Raw genomic sequence first — 27,489 nt, 5'->3', positions numbered from 1 at the left:
CTTCTCTCCATTTCCAACCCAGTTGAACTGATACTCATTATACTTCAGATGGTACTCATTCCACCACCACAATCCAAGTACAGGACATCTTGAGACACTGAATAAGGGCCTGGAATGTTTCTCTTATGAGGCTGAGAGATAGGGGGCTGTTTCATCTGGAGAAGAGAAGACTGAGAGGGGATCTTACTAATATGTCTATAAATATCTGAGGGGTGAGCATCAAAATGGGGCCAGGCTCTTTTCAGTGGTGTCCTGTGATAGGACAAGGGGCAACAGGCACAAACTGGAGCCCAGGAGGTCCCACATCAACACGAGATAAAAATTCTTTGCTGTGAGGGTGCTGGAGCACGCTGCCCAGAGAGGTTGTGGAGTCTCCTTTTCTGAAGACTTTCAAGACCTGCCTGGATGCATTGCTGTGTGACCTGCCCTAGGTGACCCTGCTCTGGTAGAGGGGTTAGATTCGATCACCAGAGGACTCTCTGAACCCCAACCATTTTGTGATTCTCTGTGATTGCTAAGCTGTACACTGCCCTTCTTGGCATGTCTCAAACTTGAGCAGCATCATCCCTCCTTTGGCTCTTGTGTCTTTGCAAGAGCCAGGCTCAAGCTGTGTGCCAGGACACCCTTCCTGGGGACGGGAAGCTGTAAACATGCATGGATAGGCTGTGGGTGGGAGGATGTAAAGGAGAAAGGAGATTTGGTTGCTCCCATAAGTAGCTGTAAGCTTTTACACTCGCTCTGTCACCCTGAGGGAACAAAGCTGCTGCCAGCAGTTAATTCTTTGGCTACTGTACTTATTTATAGCACATTTTATGTATTAAAAATGCACTAGAGAACAACTTTATCCAAAGTAGCCTACAGCAGGAAATAAATATCTAAAGAAGCACATGTTTAAGCTACAGCTTGATGATTGGAAATTATTTGCTGCATGAGTTATTACAGAAGGTTTTCAAAATAAAACTGACTGGGGGAAGGAGGGTGGTGGGAGAAGTCAAGAGTCAGAGTACTCCCTGATTTAAAGGTCAGAAAAGTACAGTTCTGCCCCTCCCTCAACTCTGAAGACTAAAACCCCACAAGTTTTCTGCAGTCCTGAGAACGTGGGAGGATCTTGCTGAGCCCTCAGCCACCTCTTCAGATCTTGAAGCTGTTGGAAAGCCACCTCAGAAGTTGATGTGCCATTAGTTGCCACATCAGAGAGTCCCAGTGAGAGACATAAAGGGCTGTTATTACAGCACAACCTCCCAACAGCACTTCACTTCTCTCACTGTCATCTGACCAGCCTTAAACAGCCTCAGCAATAAGAGCCAAACCTGAGGATGGAGGGAGGGCTGTGACCTGCCAGCACAGGAGAGCCCCTGGAGCCCTGGGGATCAGAGAGGGAATGAAGGAGAATCATCTGCTGGGCATCCAGCTCCTTCCAGCACAACCTTTTATGTTTTGTTTACCCCATCACCCTATTCACTTATTTTTCTCTCTCAAAACTCACTGTTTAAGGAAGAACTTAAGATCTCTTTTAACACAGAAGTGACTTGGGGGTTACTTTTCCCTGCATCAGGGTTTAATGATGTCATGCAGGGCAAGCAGTTGACATTTCCGAGCAAAAAGCAAGCAGGTAATTTATGACCCAACATCTGAAGTATTTCCTTGTTGGCAAAAAAGAAAGCTTCAATATCAGATGCAAATAAATTGGAACTTGGGAGGAAACAGTGTGTTCAAAAAAAAAATTCTGCTTGAAAACTATTCTAACAGTGTCAGAATGGGCTCACCAATAGCTGGTGACTAGTTGAACTGGAAAAAGCTTCATGTATATAGGAATGGGGGCAGTAAAGGCTAAAAATAAATATTATGTACTTATTTCAGAGTGAAAAGTGCTGAAAATGACACACTGAGCAATTTGGGAAATGCTTGCACTCATGCAATCCTAACAGATCGAGAGAAGAGGCAAAGATCTACACCCTGGTATCAACACACCTAAAAATCAAAACATATTCAAAGTATAGAACCAAAAACTGAAATGTAACTTGGGGGGGAAAAAAAGGAGAGAGAAAAAGAAAACAAAAGAACCACCATGCAACTGAAATTCAGGTATCTGGTGACAGCACATGAATGTCTTCCAGCAAGTAAATATTAATTACAATCATTTTCTTACGGATTATTCCGTTTCTGATGCCACCATAAACCACCTTTCAAGTTTGCATGCATGTAATTTTAGTTGTAAAGTTCGACAGAAGAGGAAACTAAATGCCAGGCTATGTTATCATTTCAACTTTCAGTTTCTACGTCAAAGCAGCTTCATTCCTTTAAATTGAGGTCAGAGAGAAGCAAAGTAACCCTACCAAAGGTCATTCTGTGTCGGTGGCAGAAGTGGCAATAAAATGCAATACTCAGCCTCAGCACAGTGCCCATGAAGAGAACTGACAGATTTGGTTCATCGAAGGGAAGATTATAGGGCACAGAATTCTTCAATGCCCTCCCAGTAATAATTACATCAATGCAATGAATGGAAGGGGTAAGCTTAACAGGCAAGCCATGCAATATTAAGGTCTACAGATGCCATACATCAGGATACTTACAGTAAAACCCAACAGCTGCCAGCAGGAAAATAAAAAAAAAAGAGAAGGGAAAAAAAAAACATAACTCTGTCAACACCAAATCAAGATTTAGATACTTAGAAAACTTACCAAGTGTATGCAGTGCACTGAATAAACAATTTGATTTTCTCTGCCATGCCAAATGGCACCAGATAAGTTATAGTGAAGTTAAAGGTAAGAAGGACTAGTTTACCAGCATTTCATACTCTGCAGTAACTGCTGTCATGTTAGGTGAAGATTCTCACAGAACACATGTGCAGCTCTCAGGCAGGCAGCAAGAACCTGGCTTTGCAGCAAAAAGGGAACTTACTGCTATGGATGTTTATGCTGCTGATAGGATCTATCTGCATGCATCCTTTTTAAAGGGGAAATCTGCAAGTTTACATAAAAATAAGCCACAAGGCACTTTACAGAGCATGTAATTAGGCACTGAACTTACACTTGAAATGAAAAACCATGACTCTGATTTGACATGTTTACAGGCAGCTGCACATAACAACAAATGCCTCTTGCAGCCACCCAGAAATGTATTCCTACAGCAACAGCAAGGAAAGTGCAGACTGCACATCTCAAAACCTTTTTCAGTTCTTCTATACAGCTGAATATACATGTTTGTGAGATATTAAACATCAGTATCACTGCCTTGCTACCATGGCAGCCCTAGTTTATCCAAAACACTGCTTGAAACATATATTCAGAGGTGGTGGATGGACAAGTCAATTCACCAGGAGCATCGGTACTGGGAAGAGATGACAAGAGGAAGGTGCAGACAAGGACAATCTGCTCTGGTAAACTCCAGTAAATCAAAGAGGTGGCAAAACCCATCTCTTTCTAAACACAAGCTAAGTGTCACATTACCGAAAATCAGGGAAGAGAGGTTCAGGCAGATCTGGATTTTCAGTGACTCTCCAGTTTGGCCCTGTTAGAGTCACAAGCTAAGCAGGGAACTGCAGTCAGCATGTTTGATGCCAAGAAAAGATGGGATTCTGTCTTTGTCATCATCCTGCAAATGAAGCTGAAGCTGCTGGTTTACCTGAAGGATTAGAGAAATCCAGAATGCTGGTTGTGGGCTGCAGCAGGTCTGGGCTGCTGGAGGAGAGCGTTCCCGGGATGGGCATGATGGCCAGGCTGTGCCGGCACTGCCGCGTCCCCACGATGCTGTCGTCCTGCGACTGGCTCACGCTGCCATCACTGCAAAACAGGACTGCTTCAGTGAGGGGCACGGAGCTCCTTGGATGAGGGAAACGAAGGCAAATAATCATAGAACGGGTTGGAAGGAACATTAAGGATTATCTAGTTCCAACCCCATGGGCAAGGACACCTCCCACTAGAGCAGGATGCTCAAACCCTCATCCAGCCTGGTCTTAAACGCTTCCAGGGATGAGGCATCCACAACTTCTGTAGGCAACCCTTTCTAGTATCTCACCACCCTCAGCAAAGAATTTCTTCCTAATGGCCAACTTAAATCTACCCTCCTCTAGCTCCAAACCATTGTCACAAGCCCTGAAAAAAAAAAAATAGTCCTCCCCATCTCTCTTGTAGCCTCCTTCATGTATTGGAAGTCTGCTCTAAAGTGTCCCTAGAGCCTTCTCTTCTCAGGGCTGAACAGACACAACTCCTTCAGCCTGTCTTAGGAGAAGTGCTGTAGCCCTCTGATTGTCATCATATGATGGCACTCAGATGTTTTAATCACCTGTTGCAGATGGGCTTTCAAAACAAAGAGGAAAAAGCACATTTGAAAGGATTTTTTGGGAGAGAAAAGATGTTTTGGTCTTGTTCTGCACTTATGGGTCAGATTTGGCTGGATTCTGTCTTGAAGGTCTTATCCAACCAGAAGGATTCTATGATTTGCTGCAATTTCCTAACAAGATAAACAACATGATGACTGAGGATTCTAAGCAACTAAAGCATGACAGCTTACTAAGGAACCAACACTTTCTGGCCAGCAGAGTCTGACAAACCTGAAGAGCTTTGGAGGCAAGATGCTGAATCGGGTCTTGTCTAAGATTTTCCTGATTCTGTTTCTCCCACCAGACACAGTGTTTGCTTTCAGTTTCTTGTTTCCCTTTTCACGGGGAAACATCTGTTCCACATCTCCAGGCATATCTGGGATGGAGTAGCGGTTGGTTTTCTTTTCTGCAATTTTGGGAATATGTGGAATTCCATTCTTTTCCTGTCCTATCCTGCAGAGCAGCTCCTTAAACACTGCAAGAGAAGAAAGAATTGTTGTGATTCATCTTTCCACGCTTAAAACCGTACAGTGAATTCTTCCTTCCCCTCAAGCCTTTTCCTTCCCCACATCCCTGCTGGAAAAGTGAACCAAAGAGTTCCAAACCAGGCAACACGTTGCGTTTTAAACTGGGCCTTATCCCATGTCAGGTTGTGCAGCATCCAACACGACCTGGACAGGCTGGAGAGCTGGGTGCAGGCAAACCTCATGAAGTTTAACAAGGACAAGTGCAGGGTCCTGCATCTGAGGAAGAATAGTAACAGGCACCAGTACAGGTTAGAGGCTGCCCTGCTGGAAAGCAGCTCCACAGAGAAAGACCTTGGAGTGCTGGTGGACAGGACCAATGTGCCCTTGTGGCCAAGAAAGCCAACAGTATCCTGGGATGCATTGAGAAGGGTGTGTCCAGCAGGTCTAGGGAAGTTCTTTTACCTCCCTACTCTGCCCTGGTGAGATCACACCTGGAATACTGTGTCCAGTTTTGAGCTCCTCAGTTCAAGAAAGACAGAGACCTGCTGGAGAGAATCTAATGGAGAGCCATGAGGATGATAAGAGACTTGAGCATCTCCCCTGTGAAGAGAGACTGAGAGCTTGGGGCTATTTAATCTTGAGAAGACTGAGAGGGGACCTCAATGTGTATAAATATCGAGGGGTGAGTGCCAAGTGGATGGGGCCAAGCTCTTTTCAGTGGTGCAGAGTAGTAAGACAAGAAACAACAGGTTCAAGTTTGAACATAGAAGATTTCACCTCAACATGAGGAGAAACTTCTTTACAGTGAGGGTGACGGAGCACTGGAACAGGCTGCCCAGGGAGGTTGTGGAGTCTCCTTCTCCGGAGACTTTCAAACCCCACCTGGATGCATTCCTGTGCAGACTACCCTAAGTGATCCTGCTTTGGCAGGGGGGTTGAACCCAATGATCTCTTCAGATCCCTTCTAACCTCTAATATACTGTGATACTATGAGTTTTGCTTTTGATTATCTTGGCAGAAAGGGTAACCCCTAAATGTTCAATCAAACATCCTGCACAGCACAGTTCTCCCAACTGCTGTGGAAATTAGCACAAATCACAGCACGTCTAACAGACCCAGCTTACCATTATGGGATACAGAACAAGGAGCTACATCCCCAGTTCAACAGAGACAGGGAACTACTGGAGAGAGTCCAGTACAGGCTACAAACATGCTGAGGGGCCTGGAGCAGCTCTGTGAGAAGGAAAGGCTGAGAGTCCTGGGGCTGTTGAGCCTGGAGAAGGATCTGATCAGTGCTCAGCAAGAGCTGCCAGTGGTGCCCAGTGACAAGACAAGGGGCAATGGGCACAAACTGGAACACAGAAGGTTCCATCTGACCAGAAGGAGAAACTTCTTTGGTACTAGGGGTGCTGGAACCCTGGAGCAGGCTACCCAGAGAGGTAGTGGAGTCTCCTTCTCTGCAGAGTTTCCAATCCCCCCTGGGCCATTATGATCCTGGGCATGCTGTTTGGGTGCCCCTGCTTTAGCAGTGGGGTTGGACTGGATGATCTCCAGGGGTCCCTTCTAACCCTCACCATGCTGGCATTTTGGGATTCTGTGAAACATTGCTTTCACAGCCATCAGCTCTGTGTATTTATTGAGGTTTTTTTGTCTGCATCTTTTAGGTAATCGAGTGCAGCTGCTTCCTCAAAAATAACTTCCAGACAGAGTGATATTTTCCAAAGTGCCTTTGTTTGCTTCTAGTAATATTACTGAACAGAAGCTACATCAAATTTCCTATTGCAATTATCAAACTGAGCCAGTTTATTACCAACGCTGACACTGCCAGAGATGTAATTCCATGGAAAAGATAGTGTTTGTGTTCTTTATGTTTCCTCCCACATACAAAAGGTGAAAATTAATTGTTCCAATTGGTTTATCAAGAAAAAAGGTTTTTTTAAGGGTTTTTAAAACCTTTTTCCAGTCTTCTTAAATCCCTCAAGTAAAAAAAACTTCAGTATTTTCTGTTGGCAACATGAGGATAGTGGGAAAATGCAGAGCAAATTCCTCAGATACAGAGCAAATTGCCCAAGATTATCCCTATGAACAAGGTAACCAGGACTTTCTGTATAGAAAGATCCAGTCAAATTACATTTTGCTGCTGCATAATGAACTCTAAGGCTACAAGCCTTCACAGAACAGATTCAATATAAGAAAGGGAATTGCTCCTTGTCAGCACCAGACGCTCAGCACTCAATTAAAAAGGCAGGATAATAAGTATCACCTTTGGAAAGGAAAAACCAAAAAGATGCTTCCAGACAGGAATTTATTCAAATTGAATAGAGAAACCACCTTGACATTGTATCAGCTAGCAGGAAGAGATTGCAATCTACTTGTAAATGTGCATTGCTTACATTTATAATGCCAATGAATGATCTGTCTCGGCTACAGTTACACTTTATTTCATGTCATTTCACGTAAGGCCAGACCACCCATTAAGTGTGGCTGCTTCATGCTTTTGGGGAATTATGCTGCTAAGCAGCTTCTAGGATCTCAGAAACTTTTTACCTGCAGAGTGTTAACAGCAAATGATGACTGCAAAGGAAATCGATAGTGAACAAGGGCAGGCAACTGGAGGGGGGAAATAAGAAGAGGAGACCCTCAGAAGGTCTCAGACACAGCTCCAGAGGAAGGAGCTGTCTCCTGCACACTCCCATTCTTTCTGTAGCCGTGGTTATTTTCTTGCCTGAACAGGATTATGGAAAATGAACAGATGATTTGACTGAGATTTTTAAAGAGGTATTTATGTGTTTATATTCACTCTGACAATTAAAAGCCGACATTTATGTGCCATTCCATGTTTTATATCCCCTTTACAGCATCATCTATAGAGGCAATTTCTCCTATGGCTCTTACAGCCATTAGAAAAAGTTTTACACAAGCCCATTTTGACATTTTTTGCTGTTTCTTGGCAGAAAAGGTTTTGGCCCGGCTCCCTTGGCTCTGGATCAGCCATATCGCATGAAGGGACACTAAAGCTGCTTAAACAGTCATCTGAGGATTTCTCAGGGAGTGAAGAGCTGCCTGTGCTGGCTTGGTGCCACTCAGCATGCAGCCCTTGGCACACAGGGACTTATCTGAGCAAATGGAGGCACAACAAGGGGACTTCTGCACCAATTTTCACTCCTAGTGCATGTTGGGGAAAACAAGGGGGGGGATTTTACTGCACTTGTAAAGCCAGAAAGAGTGGAGTTTTACTTCACATCCATTAAATACATCATACATAAAAGCCTACTCACCAAAAATGTTTGTTTTTACAGTAATGGAGAGATGAGTGTTGTTCCTTAGGATTTCCAGAGCTTTTGCAAAGGTAATGTTCTCAAAATTCTGTCCATTTACTTCCATTATCTTTAAGAAGAAACAAAAAATGGACTCTTAGAAGAGCACCTGGCTTACAAATACAAAGGTGGTAATACAGGGAACAGAAAGAACTTTCCAGAAGCTATCTCCTCACCTTCAGAGCAGTTGTAGAATGAAAACATTCGCTCTAAAATAACTACTTTAATCATGTCAGTGAAGAGAGATCCCGTAAACATGCCAGGACCTTCACTCCACCTGACAAAGGATTTAAAGAGATTTATTTTCTGTGCTAAAAAAGCATCCTTGCAATCAAGAACTGAACCAAAAGTGGTGGAGCATGGTAGAGCTGATACTACATCAAAGGCTGGATTTTCAGCTGATGTGAACTGCTACTGCTTCACCAGCCTCAGTGAACTGGAATGACTCACACGTGGTGGGAATCACAGATTCATGGAATGGTTTGGGCTGGAAAAGACCTTAAAGATCACCTAGTTCCAACCCCCCTGCCATGGGCAGGAACACCTTCCCATGAGTCCAGGTTGCTCAAGGTCTCATCCAACCTGGCCTTGAACACCTCCCTGGAGGGGGCATCCACAATCTCCGTGGGCAGCCTGTTGAGTCCAATATATTTCTGATCAGAAAGCTGCCTAAATAACCACAACTTGCTTGGTTTTTTACCCAATTTGGGTTTTGAAATACTTCAATATTTTACAGCTATTTAATAGAAACTCATTTACCACATGTCAAGTGAAGCTGAACTGTGGCATTCACAACAGAATACCAGCCAGTTGTTTGCTTCTAGTAACCAGCATCATCTTTTGTTGACAGCGCAACAAATGGTTGAGGCAGAATAAAAATTCATTAAAATAATGACCTTTATTCTTTTTTACCTGATCACCACGCTTGAGTCCAGCTTCTGCTGCTTTACTGCCCACTTCCACAGTCTCCACAAAAATACCAAACCCTTTGTCACTTCCTCCCAGGAGGCTGAAAAACAGTGGTGAATCTCTGGAAGGCTTCTGCAGGGTGATCTGTCTCCATTTTGCTTTGGCAGCACAGGCAATATTCAGCAGTCTGAGATGCCCTTTCATTTTCTGTAAGACAGAAGACACAACATGGAGTGTAATGTTTTCTTTACATTTCTGGTAAAACAAATAGTTGTGAAATCACTGCCAAGTGCCAGCAAAAAAAATATAAAAATATTTTTGGTGCCATGTATCCAAATCTTACTAAATAAACCTCATTCTCTTTTGCAGTAATGCAGAAAAGTCACTGAGTGCTATTTAATATTGGCTTTAGACCTAATTATAGAATCACAGAATCAATAAGGTTGAAAAAGACCTCAAAGATCATCAAGTCCAACCTGTCACCCAAGACCTCATGACTACTAAACCATGGCACCAAGTGCCACGTCCAATCCCATCTTGAACTCCTCCAGGGATGGTGACTCCACCACCTCACTGGGCAGCACATCCCAATGGCTAACAACTCTCTCAGTGAAGAACTTTCTCCTCACCTCCAGCCCAAACTTCCCCTGGCACAGCTTGAGACTGTGTCCTCTTGTTCTGGTGCTGGTTGCCTGGGAGAAGAGACCAACCCCCACTCCTGGCTACAACCTCCCTTCAGGTAGTTGTGGAGAGCAGTAAGGTCTCCCCTGAGCCTCCTCTTCTCCAGGCTAAATAATCCCAGCTCCCTCAGCCTCTCCTCATAGGGCTTGTGCTCAAGGCCTCTCCCCAGCCTCACTGCCCTTCTGTGGACATATTCAAGAGTCTTCATGTCCTTCTTAAATTGAGGAGCCCAGAACTGGACACAGATCTATTTAAGAACAAATGTCCATGTTAAAAAGCCATCTATTAACTGTTAAGACTTAGAGATTTACAACGTGTTAGTCACTGGTGTTGAAAATGTGTGTGTGTTAAGTCACTGGTAACACACTGGAGAATGGAAAAGTGTAAGATGAGGCAGTCTGACAGGGGCTCCCTGTTGTTCTTACCGTGTCTTCCAAGTTCTTCTCAAATTCCTCCAGAAATCGAGTCATAGCAGGATCCCCTTCAAAATCATTAAAATGATTGTTCACCCACAGTAAGACCACTCTGGTAACCTGGAAAACAAACAGAAGAGTTATGTTTATACAATACAGGTACCCATGATTCTTCTCCTATAGGCTTTAATCTACAAGCAAAGAAGGGTACAAGGACATGGCAGAACAACAAAGGACAGACTCCTGCATTTGTTCGTGACCATGTCCTTGACATTTACACTTGAAATCATCTTCTCTTTTATTTGTGGAAACAAATGAAAAATATAAAGCCAAACATATCTACACCTCATTGCCCACATCACTGGTACTCACAAATCCATCTTTGGTTAACTCTTACGCTGTTTGTCAAACTTAATTCTTTAAAGCATCCTAATGATCAAGGAGGGCCATGAAGATGATCCAAGGGGTGGAACACCTCTGCTATCAAGACAGACTGAGTAAGTTGGGGAAGAGAAGGCTCCAGGGAGACCTTAGAGAAGCCTTTCAGTATTTGAAGGGGGCTGCTGGTGCGCTAGAGAGGGACCTTTGACAGAGGCATGAGTGACAGGATGACAGTGATGGCTTCTAAGTGGAAGAAGTTTGATTTAGATGAGACATCAGGAAGAAATTCTTCCCCATGAGGGTGGTGAGGCACAGGAACAGCTTGCCCAGAGAAGTTGTGGAGGCTCCAAGCCTCTTCAAGGCCAGGCTGGGTGGGACCTTGAGCAATCTGGTCTAGTGGAAGGTGTCCCTGCCCATGGCAGGGGGTTGGAACTTGATGATCTTTAAGGTCCCTTCCAACCCAAACCATTCTATGGCTCTATGATATCCCTATAGTTCTAGGAACCATGTTGTGATGATAAAAAGATTTGTTTTAAGAACTTTTAGTTAAATCTTCGGGTTGCTTCTCTATGTGCTAGTAGCATACATGATGAAGTTGGTCTGACAACTATTTTATCCATCCATGTTATAAAGGTGAATTTATAGCAGTCTCATTCCTAAAAATAAACAATTTGCTCTTTTATTCACTGAGACAGTTTGGGTTTTTCACTTTCCTTTTCTTGAAAGCCAGCAGTTGCCAAAATGAACAGCATGGGAAAAGGTAACGAGAGAAGAAATAACCACAGCAAAAGACCCCAGCCAATTTCTTAGGCAAGAAAATAGAGGGTGTTGAGTGGCTGTTTGGTTTCCTACAGCTCAAAGCTTGGACACATAAAACCACTGGCCAAGAATTTTACTGCCCTAATTTGCAACAAATTGGACATGGATCCAAGTGCCAGAGGATGACCATTTTTCATGTGTATGTGTGTACATTGAGTGGAACCTCATCCTATTTATGGAAGCATTTTTATGGACTGCACCTGTCTTGAACAGAGTTTATTTTAAGTACTGAGTTTGCAATAAGTTGCTCAAATAAAATGTGCTCCATGCACTGAAAAGCTCTGCAGTAGAAAGTCATGGAAGACAAGCACAATGCTGTTATGAACAGAACGAGACCATGAACACAATTTCCCTGCATTTCTGGTGAAAAAGGATTCCAGAGACTGCCATTTGCACCTTTAAATTCAATAGGAAACAGCATTTACAGGTTCACAGATTGCATCAGGTTGGAAGGGACCCTCAAAGGTCATCTTGTCCAAGCCCACAGCACTCAGCAGGGACATCCCCAACTAGGTCAGGCTGCCCACATCAAGTCTGACATTGAATGTCTCCAAGGATGGGACATCAACCACATCCCTGAGCAGCCTGTTCTGGGATTTTACCACTCTCATTGTAAAGAGCTTCATGTTCAACCTAACCTCCCCTGCTCCAGTTTCAAACCATTGCCCCTTGGTCTTATCACCACAGGCCCTCCTGAACAGTCCCTCCCCAGTCTTCCCGTAGGTCCCCTTCAGATATGGAAGTGTGGTTAGAAGGTCTATTTATCCTTCTCCAGAAGAGCAGCAGTGTCAGACCCAATTTAGGAGAGTTCACTACACACATACACAGCTCACTGGAGAATCTTTCTTGACACTAGTGAAAAATACTTTGCTTTAAACTAGTTGATATAAACCAGCTGGAACACGATCCCAGCTTATCAGCGACACAAACAGGAATCAATATCGAGACACCTTCCCCAGAAATACTGATCTCTCTGACTCAAACCAACCTTATCCCTGAGGCTGTCCACTGTGAACCATTCCAAGAGTTTATTTCCAACTTCCAGAGGGCTGGTGAGAAATGTTCTGTATGTTAAAAGGAAATCCTCGATGTAGGTTGGATCCACGATCGAATGCTCTTCTATTAAGTGCATGATGAGTCGCTCGGGTGTTGCCTTCAAAATTAAACACCAAAAATAACCAATCTCTCTTGCCACCATTTCTGAACATAAACCCATGTGGACTCTACAGTCTCTTTTACAATTCAGTAATGGCAAACTCAGGAGAAAATACACTAATGTGTTTTTAAATCAATATACCAACATGTTTTTAAATCAAATGTTCATGCTTCTCTCAGCCCAAATATTTTCTAGAGGTAACACCTGGCAAAAATAATTAGTAACTGCCCTTCATTTTATTTTTAATAAACAGTTTCAGGTCCTCTTCCCAGATTACAAAGCACAGGTTGATACATAAAGACACACGAAGGGAGCTCCCAGTGGAAGACTCTAGGTATGTGCTGAACAGCTCTAACTTTACCGAAAGAGGGATGGAAGTTCATTTGTTAAGTAACATAAATTCCCTCCAATAATTATTTTTTCTCTGAGCTGAGACAGGCAAAATTGAGCATGTGGTTCTAGAATCAAACCAAACCCGTACTTACTGATAAAGAAAGGTTTAATACACCAATGGAAAGCAAAGAAAGAAATTCACCTTGATAACTATGTGTCCTTTCCTGGTCCCGCTGCGATCCAGCTCTCTGTGCTCTTTTACCATAACAATTTCTCCTTCCTCCTCCACTTTGTGAGTGTTTTTTTCCACGTGGTTCAGAATCCTCCAGTAGTCTTGCTGGGCTATACACACAAACTGTCCCCAGACAACACAGGATTGTTAAATATCCCAAATACATATGTAGCCCCATCTCTGGGCTGCTTTGACACCATCCCTATAGCACAGTATTTGATACCAATCCCACTCTGTTCTGCTGAACTACATGGAAGTTTGAAATAGAAGACAAACAGAACTGGTCAACTTCTGACATCCCAAAAAGCTTGTTTAAATGGGTTAAGTGTAGAGGACAAAGGCTCTAAGAAGTGACAACTGTTTATTTTCTATTTATCTCTTCTTACACACACAGAGCACGACTAGGGTGGACTAAACTGACATCTCAGCACAAAGCAGAAGCTCCTGTTCCTCACCTAACAGCAGTAGGAAATACATCTCAGCTGCTAACAACTGTAAAACCAACACAGCATCAGCAGAGCCCTTGACCCACAAAATACCAATCTCCTTTTTTCTGCTCCTGGAATAATGATCATGCCTTAAGATGAAAGCAGCCTGTTTTATTCCACACCTGAAAACATAGGGTGCATGCATAGAATTGTCATCTTACCTGACAGTCATCTACTTTTGTTCTGACCACTCCATTCATGTACTGTTTGTCCAGAGAGGGAGTAATCCCAAAGCTATTTCCCATACAGAGGCTCTCACTCTTCCCATCAGGATAGCTGATCTCCACTGTGCCATTTAAAATAACATACCACGAATCAAGCTGGAGGAAGTAAAAAACAAATGTAAGAAGTGAAGCTAATTCAACAGCTTTTAGAAGCTCTTCCAGTGCTCTTAGCAAAGCTCATTCTTGCAGACTCCAGTTTGTTGCCACCACAGTTTAATTCACTAAAAATGTGCCCTGTAAGGCAAGCAGCAGTGAAGATGAGTGAAGCAAGAACCCTTTTCAGCATTCTTCATTCATTTCAGCACTAATTCAGCAGGGAGAAATGCTGATGAATAGATTGCTTTTTAAATCAGTGGGCTAATTGCTGCAACGTATTTATGCCACTTAGTGAGAAGGAACAGTCCTCACCAGGGTACCCATTTGGTCACTACCAGAGACAAAAGTCCACCTAGACTTCATGGAAGAGTGACCTGCTATGGCTATTCCTGATCCAAGGGCAGAGAAAGATTTCAAGATAATGATCCAAAGCACCTATGCTGTGAGCCTGACCACTGACTGATTGGAACATGTCTCTTCTTCCACTGATTATGTCCAAAAACTGCTCCTAATTTCAATGTTTATAGAATCACAGACTGGTTTGGGTTGGAAAGGATCTTTAAAGGTCATCCAGACCAACCCCCTTTCAGTCAGCTCTAGTCTGCAACTACAGCAGGTTGCTCAAAGCCCCAAACAATCTGATTTGGAATGGTTCCAGGGATGAAGCATCTCCCACCTCTCTGGAAACATTCAAGATCAGGTATTATGTTGTAATACCTACATTGCTGGGCACAGTTACCTCTCCACATTAGTATTTAAAAGACCCTACGTTATAAAAAGTTGTTTTATCAGTGGAGATAAGGCATTCTTCTATGCCACAAAGAACCTTTGAAATAAACTCCTCAAGATGTCAGCACTTCCTTGATCACAACATCCCTACTGAATGCTGCTTTGTGTCTACACTTGGCTGTGCTGAAGTCTTGAACAAGGCAGAATATGCAAAAGGGATGGGCTAAGGTTTGGATATGGGTCACAGTGAGAGAACTCTCTAACTTTCAAGTGTGAAGATGGGAAACAGATTTTCCAGCCCTTCACCCTCAGATACCCTTGGCTAAGCCATTGCCTCCAACACTCAGACTAGCTTGTGAGCAGTGACTTACTTCTTGGCCGTCTTTAAGTATGATGGCTCCTGCTTGCTCTACGACTTCAAATATCATCACTGAGCAAAGTTCTCTTCTCACAGACATAGTCATGTTTGCAAAGGCAGGGAGTTGATGCATGAATTCCATTAATTGCTCTGTCAGACAAAAGAAACACTGGTATGAAGACTGCAAGGCACAGGGGTTCCTTAGACACCTCACCCCAGCAGGTGTATCAAGCCTCAGTTACATTCATGAAGAAGTCGATCTGTGGTGTTACCATCCTCATCAGAGCCTGCAGCTAAATGAGTCCAGTATGCATTTTTCATCAGCAACCAGAACTGGGCTCTACAGTCCTGATTGTGTCTTGATTGATTCACAGCAGCAGTCTAGCTAGAGTGCAAAATCTCTTCAGCCTCTAACATTTAGAACAATTCAAAATACCTTTATAGTACAGGAATTCTAGGCTTGGCAGGAGCACAGAACGATTTTTCCAGTGTTTAGAGAATAAAGCCAAGTATAGCACAATGCAAATTATACTGTTAACACTAATGGCAGCTTCTAGTTAAACCCTGCAGTAAATTATTTTTATCTGAAATGTGCTGCAGGTTACAGTTCAGCACATCCCCACCACACTCATGGTGTGTTCTCTTTGACATTTCTGAACTAATTCAGCAGTTTCAGGCAGTCAAAATTAGTTTGCTACCTTTTCCCTCCCTTCTATCAACACATCCCATGATTGCCATACTTAACATCTTAAGCATCTCCAAGGCTGTTTTCTGAAGTACTTAGTTTCTCAGAACAAATACTCATTCAGATAGCAAGAGGAGAAATCATTCAATTAACAGTCTCACCAGAGTGAAGTCATCTCTGGAAGGCATCATTCATAATTCTGAGGATGTATATTTAGCATTAACTCATTAAACAGCTTTCAGATGTGCTTTCCCTGCAGATGTTGTATGATATGGTTTTACAGAGAATCATAGAACGCATTAGGTTGAAAGGGACCTTTGAAGGTCATCTAGTCCAGCCCCCCTGCAGTAAGCAGGGACATCCCCAACTTGCTCAAAGCCTCATCAAGCCTGACCTTGAAAGCCTTCAGAGATGGGGCCTCCACTACCTGCCAGGGCAGCCTATTCCAGAGTGCCACCCTCACAGTAAAGACAACTAGGATTTTTTTTCTCCTCACCAATATCATCATCAGTTTTATCTGCAGGCTCTTTCTCGAGGCACTCCCGTACAACATCTCGCCCTAGAAGTGGATCTGAAGTTCTGTCAATATCTTCATCCTCCTCCTCCTCTTCATCTTCAGAGTCTACAGGTGCCTCTGGAAGACCTGTTAAATCAACGTCTCCCATCTCACTTTCTGTAGCCTGCAAAGAAAACATTCATCAGACAGAGTTCAGTGTCTTCAGCTGAAAGATTCATGGCCTTATCCTGGGTAGCTCATACAACCGAAAAAACTGTGACCAACAGTTCAAAACAGAATTTCTTACAGGTCCCTTTCTGGAAACACCATCTTATAATGAAATCTCCAGCTACAGGATGGTACAAACATAGACCATTAGCCATTGGGCCACTCACTACAAGAAATATATTGAGGTGTTGGAGCAGGTCCAGAGAAGGGTAGCAGGGCTGGTAAAGGCCCTGGAGAACAAGTCTGGTGAAGAGCAGCTGAGGGAATTGGGGTTGTTTTGTCTGGAGGAGGCTGAGGGGAGGCTTCTGGCTCTCTACAACTCCCTGAAAGGAGACTGGAATGAGGTGGGAGTTGGTCTCTTCTTCCTAGTATCAGATGACAGAACAAGAGGAAATGGCCTGAAATTGTCCCAGGGCAGGTTTAGGTTGGAGATTAGGAGCAATTTTTTTCCTGCAAGAGTGGTCAGGCATTGGAACAGGCCGCTCAGGGAGGTGGTGGAGCCACCATCCCTGCAGGTGTTCAAGAAACCTGTGGATATGGCACCTGGGGACGTGGATTAGTGGCTAAAGTAGCCTTAGGTTGAACTCAATGATCTTACAGGTCTTCTCCAAATGAAACAATTCTATGTTTCTGTGATACAACAAATCAACATCATCCTACAGGAATTATGATCACAACTTCTGAAGAGAAATTTATCATATTGGGACATTTATTCTCTGGCTTCACTCTTCTCACTCCTCACCTTTGATGAAATACAGGAAATATTAGCAGGGTGACACAGGAAAAACCAAAGCAGCTTGAGCAGCTAGAATGAAAGGGATCTGAGCTCACTTTTAATGTTAGTATTAGAACACAGATTTTAATCCTGGCATAGAGAGAATGTGTCAGGTGGAGTATGTTAATTGGCAGGGGGATAAGGGTGATTATTCTTTCTTCAACTTATGGCATTTACTTCTTGTGAATGCATGTAAACCAAATGGGTTTTTCTCCCCACAACTCAAGAGTAGGTATTATTAAGAACATAAAAACATAATTCAGTAACACCATTGGCTACCCAATGCCTGTAGACTCATTTCTGCTGCCATCAATAGATGGCAATAGAGACACCACACTGAGCAGACACACCAGGCAACCAAGAAAGAGAAAGCAACACGGGCAACAAAAAGCAGAATCACAGAGGAATCATTTGCAGTAATTCCTTGTGTAAAGTTGAAATGATGTAATTGCATGAAAATAACTTTACAAGCAGATGGAAGGCAAAAAAAAAAAAAAAGTTTTAAATTTTCAATTGCCAGAGTAGATGCTCAAGCACATTTTAGTTTAAGCCAGCATGCAAATGATTTTTCTGCTCAGATTCAGAAAGTTGAACAACAAGCTGTGTCACCACGAAGTGCAAGGCAATTCTATAGAGATCTGCAGAAAATGGAGCTGATTGTTTTAAATGAACAGGTTCACAATAACCACACTCACTTCAAAAGGAATCCTTGAGATTTGACAAAGCCACTGCACAAACCAACACATCAAATACTCTGTGTTCAAAAAAAACCTTCAAAACAAAGGATGAGGGTCCTGTTCAACCTGACTTTGCTCACTTCCAAGGACGGGGCATCCGTAACTTCTCTGGGGCACCTGGTTCCAGCATCTCACCACCCTCCCCGCAAAAAATTTTCTTCCCAATATCCAGTCTAAGGCAGGCATCAAGAGGATGACGTCAGACTCTTTTCAGTGGCACCTAGTGACAGGACACAAACCAGAACCCAGCAGGTTGCCTTTGAAAACATTCTTTAGTATGAGGGTGCTGGAGCCCTGGAGCAGGCTGCCCAGAGAGGTTGTGGAGTCTCCTTCTCTGGAGAGCTTCCAAACCCACCCGGACACTGTGATCTTGAACAAGCTGCTGTGGGTGCCCTGCTTTAACAGGGGGGGTGGACTGGATGATCTCCAGATTGTCCTTTCCAACCTCCTCTTTTGACTGTGTGCGTTTCCTTCTTACACCTCAGCTGGACCAGTAGGCCCTTAATCAGCCATGCTGCTCTCCTTCCTTGCCTCATAAAAGCACCCCTTGCTTTAGGTGATTTAATGCCAGCAGACTGCTCTGCCTTCATCTTCCGACACGCTCCACATTGATCAGCTAATGCAAGCCCCAACACTTTGACAGCCCAGACAGAAAAATACTGGGTCAGATATAACCTTAGACCCTTGAGCTTGTCCTCATTTCAATAATTAGTCAGCAAAACTAATCAATCAGGCTTAAATGACTTAACTTGTTTCTTTCAGAGTAGGATAACAATACATAGAGGGTTAAATCTGTTTTATATTACATCATTTTACTGGCTTATGTAGCTCACATTAACAGTTTTGGAATAAAGCCCAAGTGCAAATTGTGCTTGGAGAATCTCAGCAGCACATGATCAGTGCAGCCTTTTATTCAAGGACTTTTCTAGCATTTCTTCATCTAAATACCACAATTTATATCCAATTTTTTAGGCAGACAGACTACAGTACTAATTGATAACCTCGAGCTAAGGTAACAAAACTCAGGTTATAGGTTCTACAGGGAAATCATTGTATACCCTAGCTAGGAAAATAAACAGATCTTCTCTTTTCTTGATAACTAAGTTATGATTTGATCCAGCTATGAAATAAGAGATGGTCTTCAAACTGTATTTGAAAGATCACATGGAGACAGTCAACAAAGCATTGGCAGGTCAGGCAGTGCTGGAAGGAACAGGAAGGCTTTTGCTCATAAAGCTGTCTGCAGAAGTAGCTGCTCTTCCCAAGCATGATGTCCCAGCTGTTTTCACTACCAAACATCCAAATCATTTCAGACTGGAGATTAGGAAGAATTTTGTTACAGTGAGGGTGATGAGATACTGAAACAGGTTGTCCAGGGAGGTTGTGGATGCCCCCTCCTTCCCTTGGGGCCTTGAGCAACCTGGTCTAGTGGAAGGTGTCCCTACCTGTGACAGTGGACTTAGAGCTAGATGATGTTGAAGGCGCTCTCCAACCCAAACCATTCTATGAGATTTGCCAGATGCTGATATCCTGCACACTGGCCTACACTTTTAGAAGTCAATGGTGTAAGAACTGGCCAAGTTCTGGTGCTAATGGCAATTATTGCTTTACAATGTGTGCAAAAAACATACACTAACAGAAAAAAAAAAGTACTAAATATGGCTCACAAAAGATTTCCTGCGCCTTAAGACTCCATATGATCACATAATTCAGTGCTCATGACTTCTGATGCCACCTGCTATTCAGTGCAAGAGGGCTTTTTCCCCCCTTTCCCTCATGTCAATTCTGTCAAGAGAAAACTATCTAAGCCTTTTTCTTTTCTTTTTTCTTTTCTTTTCTTTTTTTTTCTCCCAGAATTGATTAAAAAAATTATCTCAGTAATCTACATCCCTGTTGTAGATTTTATAGAGAATCCTTTTTAACATCAAAACCTTGACCACAACTGGAATTATTGCTGGGGAATGGTGTTGCTGTCCACAACCAGTACTTACTGACAAAGTGACAAATGAAGATTTAAAGAAAAACAGAAGAAAAAAAAAAAGAAAGTTTAATCATAACACACAGAACCAAACAGATGAGGAAAAAAAAATAGACTTAAATGGGTTGGTCATTAGCAGAACAGCACTGCAAGCTACTGATACAGGGCAGAAGTGAGACCCTTCCAACTACATCCAGAGATCTCATCTGGATTATCTGTGTTCCCTTGGCTGGACACCTCAAAGCCTGTCCCATGGAAGGGTAAAGAAAGATGTTTTCACTCTTTAATGCCTGTTGAATTAGTTTTCCCTGAGGATAGCTATTACAGGTCAAAACAGTTGTTTGCAGAAGTCATAATCCCTCTTTGGAATTTCTCTATGTGTAACCACAGAGCTATCCTTATTTCTGTCTGAACACCACAGCTCTGAATCTAATGGTGCTGTAAGAAATGGGCTGAATGGAAAAAACAAAACAGAGAAGAAAAACGAAGACAGACATACAAAACCCAACCAACACAGCAACAAACCAACCTAAAACACTCTTCCAAACAAAAAAGCTTCACATTTCTGGGGAACCAAAATAATTCTATGATTCTATTCTGTTATCCTCACCCACAGCTGATCAGATGCTAGATTCTCCACTGTCCTCTCTCAGGATTACTGGCACCATGGTTATGACCATACATTGCTCCAGAGTCATCTTTGAGGACCCCACATTAGTCTAACAGAGGTGACCTGCCCCAGACATCATCCTGGCCAGCCAGGAAACTGTCAGCTGTGTTGCCTTTGGGATGCAAAACCAGACAGGCTAATGTGACTGAGGAGGAGAATGCTACCTGAAAGGTCCACACTTCTCAAAATTAATAGAAAATCATTTCCACATTAATAAATTATTAATTCCTTAGGGTACAAAAATACCTTTCACCATTGTTTATATGCTCCAGTGTATATAAATACACTATTCCATCATTTCTTTTACCTCTATCATTCTTGTTTGGTTAGCAATTATGCTCTTTGGGCATTTCAAATGCAATTAACCACATGTGATAAGAGTATTCACTCATGTTTGTTATCAATAATAGATTTTAAGTGCTTTTCACTCAGAGCAAGCTCTCCAAACTCCTCAGGTAGAGGGGCAGGCAGACGGTGGTCAGGAAAACTGCCCATCAGCATCCTGAGACATGAGATGTTAAGGTACAATGTACAGACTAGTTCTGGTGACTCTGACTAATTAAATCAATTCTAATGACTTAGAAAACTTTAAAAAAAAAAAAAAGTCAAGTTACAAAACATCTGCAAGCAATGCCTCTCAGAAACCAGAGAATTCACAGAGCATCTTGATGATAGGAGGAGAAAAGGCCTCCAGTTATGCCAGAGGAGGTTTAGGTTGAATATTTCTTTAAAGTAGGATACCATCTTGAAGGGGGCCTACAAGAAAGCTCAGGAGGGCCTTTATTGATAGGAAGAGGGGGAATAGCTTTGAGTTGGAAGAGGGGAGATTTAGACTGGATGTTAGGAAGAAATTCCTCACAATTAAGGTGGTAAGACACTGGAACTAGTTGCCCAGGAAGCTCACTGATGTCCCCTTCCTGGAGGTGTTCAAGGCCAGGTTGGATGGGGCCTTGAGCAACCTGGTCTCGCTCAGGAGTCCCTGCCCATGCAGCAGGGGTTGGTGCTAGATGATCTTTAAGGTCCCTTCTATGACTAGAAACAATTTCTTCCCCAAAAAGATTGTCAAGCCCTGGACCAGGGATGGGGACTCCCTGGGCAGTCTGGAGAGGTTTCAAAGCTGTGTAGACGTGGTGCTGAGGGACATGGTTTATTGGTGACCTGGCAGTGTTAACAGTTGGAGTATATGATCTTAAAGGTCTTTTCCAACCAAAATACTTCTGTGACTTTGAAAATACCCTCTCAGGGATACAAGCTACTCCTGACCTAGCCAGCAGCAAGCAAATCTGAAGAAGTAGGAAGATAACAGATTAAATAGGACAAAAATGCATAGAGACACTTCACGGTCTGAAAGGATTTTCGCTTTTAAAGCCTTATTTCTAAAGTTACTTGGCTATAAATAGCTACAGCACTGATATGTTTCTAGTGTGGAAAATAGTACCCAGACAGTATCCAAGCAAAGGGAACAGGAGTCTAAAAAGAAGTTACCCCTACATCACAGAATGGTTTGGGTTGGAAGGGACCTTAAAGATCATCTAGTTCCAATCCCCTGCCATGGGCAGAAACACCTCCCACTAGCCCAGGTTGCTCAAGGCCTCATCCAAGCTGGCCTCGAACACTGCCAAAGAGGTGGCATCCACAACCTCCCTGGGCAACCCTGTTCTGGTGTCTCACCACCTTCACTGGAAAGAATTTCTTCCTAACATCCAGTCTAAATCTGCCCTCCTCAAGCTTCAATCCATTCTTTCTTGCCCTATTACCACAAGCCCTTGTCAAATGTCCCTCCCCAGCTCTCCCATAGCCCCATTCAGATACTGGAAGACTGCTCTAAGGTCTGCTAGGAGCCTTCTCTTCTCCACGCTGAACATCCTTAACTCTCTCAGCCTGTCCACACAGGGCAGGTGCTCCAACCCCCTGATCATCTTCCTGGCTCCTCTGAATCCGCTCCAGCAGTTCCATGTCCTTCTTATACTGGGGACACCAGAATGCCAGATCATGCTCAACACTTGTTCTATACTCAGTCTTGCAGTCTGATTTCAACTTCACAGCAGACAAGCTGTGAAATCACTGATCAAGACAAACCCTGGATGAGCACCCTCAGCAACCAGAATGACAAAATCCCACCTCTACAATTTGCTATGAGACAGGTAACTTAAGTGTATTACCAGTAAACAAATGAAAGCTATCTCTGGATTTCAGACAAGTTCTATTCTCAGCAAGCAGCACTAGAATTTCCACAGTCAATTAGTGCAGGGAGTGAGGTTATTACCGTGCTTTTGTTTGCAGAACAGAACATCTGTTATGAACAATAAATACAAATAATCAAGGAAGGGATTTGAAACACAAGAATGATTCATGAAATTTGTTTCAGAAACAGGGAAAATGATCCCATAAATCATCAAATGTGACTCTTACAAGCCACAACATGCTTGTTGGTATATAAAGATTTGAAAAGCAACAAAAAGAGCTTTCTGTGTAGCTGTGGCAAGTCACATGAGATCACAGGGATAGGCAGAAGATCAAGATTTCCTTGGATAAAGGGCCACTGGTTTGGTTTACAGAATCATAGAATGGTAGGGGTTAGAGGGACCTCTGGAAATCATCCAGTCCAATCCCCCTGCTAAAGCATGGGCATTCACAGCAGCTTACACAGGATTACAGTGTCCAGGTGGGTTTGGAATCTTTCCAGAGAAGGAGACTCCATAGCCTCCCTGGGCAACCTGCTCCAGGGCTCCAGCACCCTCACACCAATGAATTTTCTCCTCCTGGGCTCCACTTTGTACCCACTGCTCCTTGTCCTGTCACTGGGCACCACTGACAAGAGTCTGTCCCATCCTCTTGTTCCCAATCCTTTAGCTCTTGCTGAGCAGTGATCAGATCTCCTCTCAGGCTGCTCTTCTCAAGGCTCTCAGCCATACTCCTCACAGAAATGCTTCAGGCTCTTGAGCAGCCTCGTGGCCCTGTGTTGGACTCTCTCCAATATTCCCCTGTCTCTCCTGAACCAGGGAACCCAGAACTGGATACAATATGAAAGAAGGAAGGAGAAATAAGGACCAAATGCAGTTTTACCTGGTAAATATCAGAGAGGCTGCTGCTCCCAGAATCACTGGCAATGCTACATCCTGACTGGCTGGAGGGGACATGAGTCACCTGAGGATGGGGATTGTCCGTAAGATGCATCTTGGTAAGGTCAGCTGGAAGCTGGAAATAAAGTGGTATTTGGGGATAGGGAGAAAAAAGAAAGGAAAACAAGATGTGTAAATCTGATCTGGAGACAAAGTCATTCATAAAACTTTTGTTAAACAGTTGAACACCAATCTGTAACTTGATGAACGTTTCGAGGAAGAGCTGATTCAGACCAAGGTTGCCCCAGTCACCTTCAGATTTTATACAGAAAATGATGCATTTTTCCATGAAAGCCAGGTCTGACCTTCAGGACAGCTAATGGATATACATCAACAGGATTAAGAGCATCTAAAATGACAAACTGATCACACTGGCCTGCAGCCTTAAAGATCATCTTATGATGCAATTCCATGTGAAGCAAGACTCTTGTTTATAAATTCAATTCATGCCTCAGTTCAAGAATAGCCTTTAGAAAACATCAATATCGAACAAAAAGTAGGCTTGGACCATAAAATGCTTTCAGTTTCCCTTAGGATAAGGAGTACATAGAAAGAATACTGTGCAGTTTTGGTCCAAGTAGGTACAGCAACACTTCTGTTTTAGTAATCTGTCTGGAAATGAACACATGTATATAGATATACAAATCTTAGTGCACTATTAGAGCTCACAAACATGTTCTTCATACCCAAAAACCCAAAAGTCAGTAGTTTTGAAGAATCAGAGCCACACAGAATGCTGTAAGATAATCATCCAGCTCCAGACCCCTTATTTCTAAGTGATACCATGAGGGGAAAGCTTTTACAATGGTTTGCATTGATAGGAAGAGAGGCTACGGCTTTGAGCTGGAAGAGGGGAGATTTAGACTGGAGATTAGGAAGAAATTCTTTACAGTGAGGTTGGTGAGACACTGGAAGAGGTTGCCCAAGCAGGTTGTGGATGCCTCCTCCCTGCAGGTGTTCAAGGCCAGGCTGGATGAGGACTTGAGCAACCCGGGGTAGTGGAAGGCATCTCTGCCAGTGGCAGGGGGGTTAGAACTAGACGACCTTTAAAGTCCTTTCCAGCCCAAACCATTCTACAAATCTGTGATTTTGATTATCAAAATTATTATGGGGGATGTTGTGTCACATGTAATTTTCAATGGCATTCACTTTGCTAATTGCTAATCAGGCCTGACCATCCTCTTGTAAAATAACTCTTGGAATTTGAAGACTACAAAACTATTTTCCACCATCCTAACACTTACATTATTCTATCTTTGTATATCATTTTACTCACAAAAAAAGAAAGCATAAACCATCCAACCTATAAGATTAATCTCTGTGTTCACATGGATCTGGAGAAGGACAAAGTGTGAAAAGTTAGAGACTGCTAAACTTTTACAAAGTCCCATAAAAATAAAACATGGAAGCAGAAGGTATAAAATAGCAAACTTGGTCCAACCACAAGAGAACACAACACTTTGAAGCCTATGTTTAGCCACCACAAAGAAAAAGAAAATTCTATTTTCAGGGCTTAAGAATGGAGGGGGGGAGGAAGAAGAAAAAAGGTTAAAGCACTCAGCTGACAGAATTCAATCCCATGGCCCAAAGGTACACTGGCTGTGTGTCAGCACACGGGGTAAGAGCTGACACATACCGAGATCACAGAATAGCTTTGGTCAGAAAAGACCTTCAAGATCACCCAGTCCAACCTTTGACCCACCACTGCAAGGTCAATGCTAAACCAGGTCCCTAAGCACCAGGTCCACACACTGCTTAAACACCTCCAGGGACAGTGACTCCATCACTGCCCTGGGCAGACCATTCCAATGTTTGATAACCCTTTCAGATGGAACCTCTTCAACTTAGCAATGAAAAAAAAACCACATAGAGAAGGGAAGCAGCAAAGTTGAGATCTCATTCTGCTCTGCAGCACTAGCTGGTTACAGTTAAAATCCCAATAAACTGGTGCACAGGGCATGTTTTTGTGCCATGTTCAGAAATCACTATCCATCCACTAATGGACAGCAGGCAGAAAGTGCTACATTAGCTTCCCTCTTGCCCGCGGTGCTTTGGACATCGGTTAAGCCATTGCTATTTCACCGCCTGTGGTGCTGATGGAGGTTGTCTCCCTGCTTCTCCCCATCTGCTGCCTCCATTCCAGCACCGAGCTGTGGCTGGAGCAGGCTGTGCTGCAGAGTGACACTTGCTCCTCTGGAGCTTGAGACATCAGCCAGCTCCTCTGCAAGCACGTTGCAGTGCTAACGTCCAGGAGGAGAGGCACATCCCGGCAAGGTCAGCACGGCGTTTGCCAGAGGACAGCATTCAGCATGACCCAGCACTTGCTAATTACTAGGCACGGCTGCTGGCAGCTCCTGACACGCTGGAGATGGGTGGAACTGCAAAACCAGGAGTTTTAGTCCATCAGGGAACAAACCAAACCATACAGATTCAATACCCCAAGCCTAACCAGAACATGGGTTTGCTGCAAGCCCCTCAGCCTATCCACACCTTTATAACCTCCCTGTTCCAAACAACAAGCTCCACGTTCAGCTGCAGTCATATTTCTTCCCATCCTTGAGGAAGTTCCATGCTGGCTGTGATAACACAGACACAGGGAAATCACAAAGTGATTAAGAAAAAGAATGGAGAATATTTCTGATGAGGAGAGACTGAGACCTGTGGCTGTTCAGCCGGGAGGAGAACAGCCTCCCAGGGGATCTTCTCAATGCTCATCAGCATCAAGAGGATGGAGCCAGACTCTTCTCAATGGTGCCCAGTGACAGGACAAGGTACAAACTGGCACCATCTGAACACGAGGAGAAGCCTCTTCGCTGGGAGGGTGCCAGAGCCCTGGAGCAGGCTGCCCAGAGAGGTCATGGAGTCTCCCTCTCTGGAGAAACTCCAAACCCGCTTGGACTTTGTGATCCTGGGCAAGCTGCTGTGAGTGACCCTGCTTTAGCAAGGGGCTTGGACCAGATGATGTCCAGAGATGCCTTCCAATCCTCACCAAGCTGAGATTCTGGGATTCTTTCTATTCATGAACAAGTCCCACACTGACTGTGATAACACAGACACAAGGAAACTTCATTTAAGCTCACTGTTATCCATATTCACAATGATTTTCAAACTTTCAAAAGTCTCCAGGAAAAGAACTGAGAAGGACAAAAAGCAGAAGTGACTTGGGGGGAATTACCAGGAGAACAAGGGCAGACACCTGCTCTCTACCAAACTGTGATGCTCTTGAAGCCTGTTCTGGCTCAAAGACACACAGATACACACTGCCACAGGTTTTATTCCCTAACTTAGTTCAGATTTTGAGGTTCTTGTGATAAAGACCATTCCCTGTACATAGGCTGATAAAATACACTGTCCTCTGTGTGCCATTTTCCCAACCACACAATGAAGACCAACTCAGAACACCACCAGCCTTCCCAAAGGAGCATTTCCTATCAACTCATTAATCATTTACCAGTGAGCTTCTTCCCCCTGCCAGCACTCCCATTCATTTCCATCACCTCTAAAGCACATGGGCATGTCCCATGCTCCTGGTGGACTCTGCAATCCGTTCTTGTAAAAGACATTTAATGCAGGTTAGATGCAAGGAAACCCTGCAATATGTCTTTAAATTTGAGAGAGAGATAAGGTTTATTTGAGACAAGTGACCTTTAAAGTGCTGCCTGCCACTCGACTCAATCTCCCAAAATAAATCACAGCTTCTGTCTTTTGGATGTCGTTTTTATGACCCAAACTGATTGTTCTTTCTTTCAGAGCTCACTAAGCAGCAATCCATGGATAAGGTGTTTCTCTAACAACAAGACAGCAGACATGGCAAGGACTTGCCGGATGTGGGGGGTGATGTTGTTTGAAGTGCTCTAACATTGCCTTCACCATT

General features: G+C 43.5%; 1 protein-coding gene across 3 annotated transcripts in view; it reads right to left on the bottom strand.

The window, feature by feature from the left end:
* RAPGEF6 (Rap guanine nucleotide exchange factor 6) overlaps positions 1-27,489 on the bottom strand; it is a 142,416-nt gene that overhangs the window by 26,443 nt on the left and 88,484 nt on the right. For all 3 annotated transcript variants that reach the window (XM_009896896.2, XM_054168285.1, XM_054168286.1), the window contains 12 exons: positions 23,560-23,691; positions 16,106-16,289; positions 14,938-15,074; positions 13,679-13,837; positions 13,000-13,152; positions 12,297-12,461; positions 10,121-10,228; positions 9,018-9,221; positions 8,067-8,175; positions 4,553-4,796; positions 3,625-3,782; positions 2,574-2,588 (listed from right to left, as the gene is read on the bottom strand). In XM_009896896.2, coding sequence (XP_009895198.1) covers positions 2,574-2,588; positions 3,625-3,782; positions 4,553-4,796; positions 8,067-8,175; positions 9,018-9,221; positions 10,121-10,228; positions 12,297-12,461; positions 13,000-13,152; positions 13,679-13,837; positions 14,938-15,074; positions 16,106-16,289; positions 23,560-23,691 — 1,768 coding nt within the window. The remainder of the gene's footprint in view (positions 1-2,573; positions 2,589-3,624; positions 3,783-4,552; positions 4,797-8,066; positions 8,176-9,017; positions 9,222-10,120; positions 10,229-12,296; positions 12,462-12,999; positions 13,153-13,678; positions 13,838-14,937; positions 15,075-16,105; positions 16,290-23,559; positions 23,692-27,489) is intronic.

Source organism: Dryobates pubescens, chromosome 16, assembly GCF_014839835.1.
Source record: "Dryobates pubescens isolate bDryPub1 chromosome 16, bDryPub1.pri, whole genome shotgun sequence".
Classification (NCBI taxonomy): Eukaryota; Metazoa; Chordata; class Aves; order Piciformes; family Picidae; genus Dryobates; species Dryobates pubescens.
This window is presented reverse-complemented; position numbering and strand designations above follow the sequence as displayed.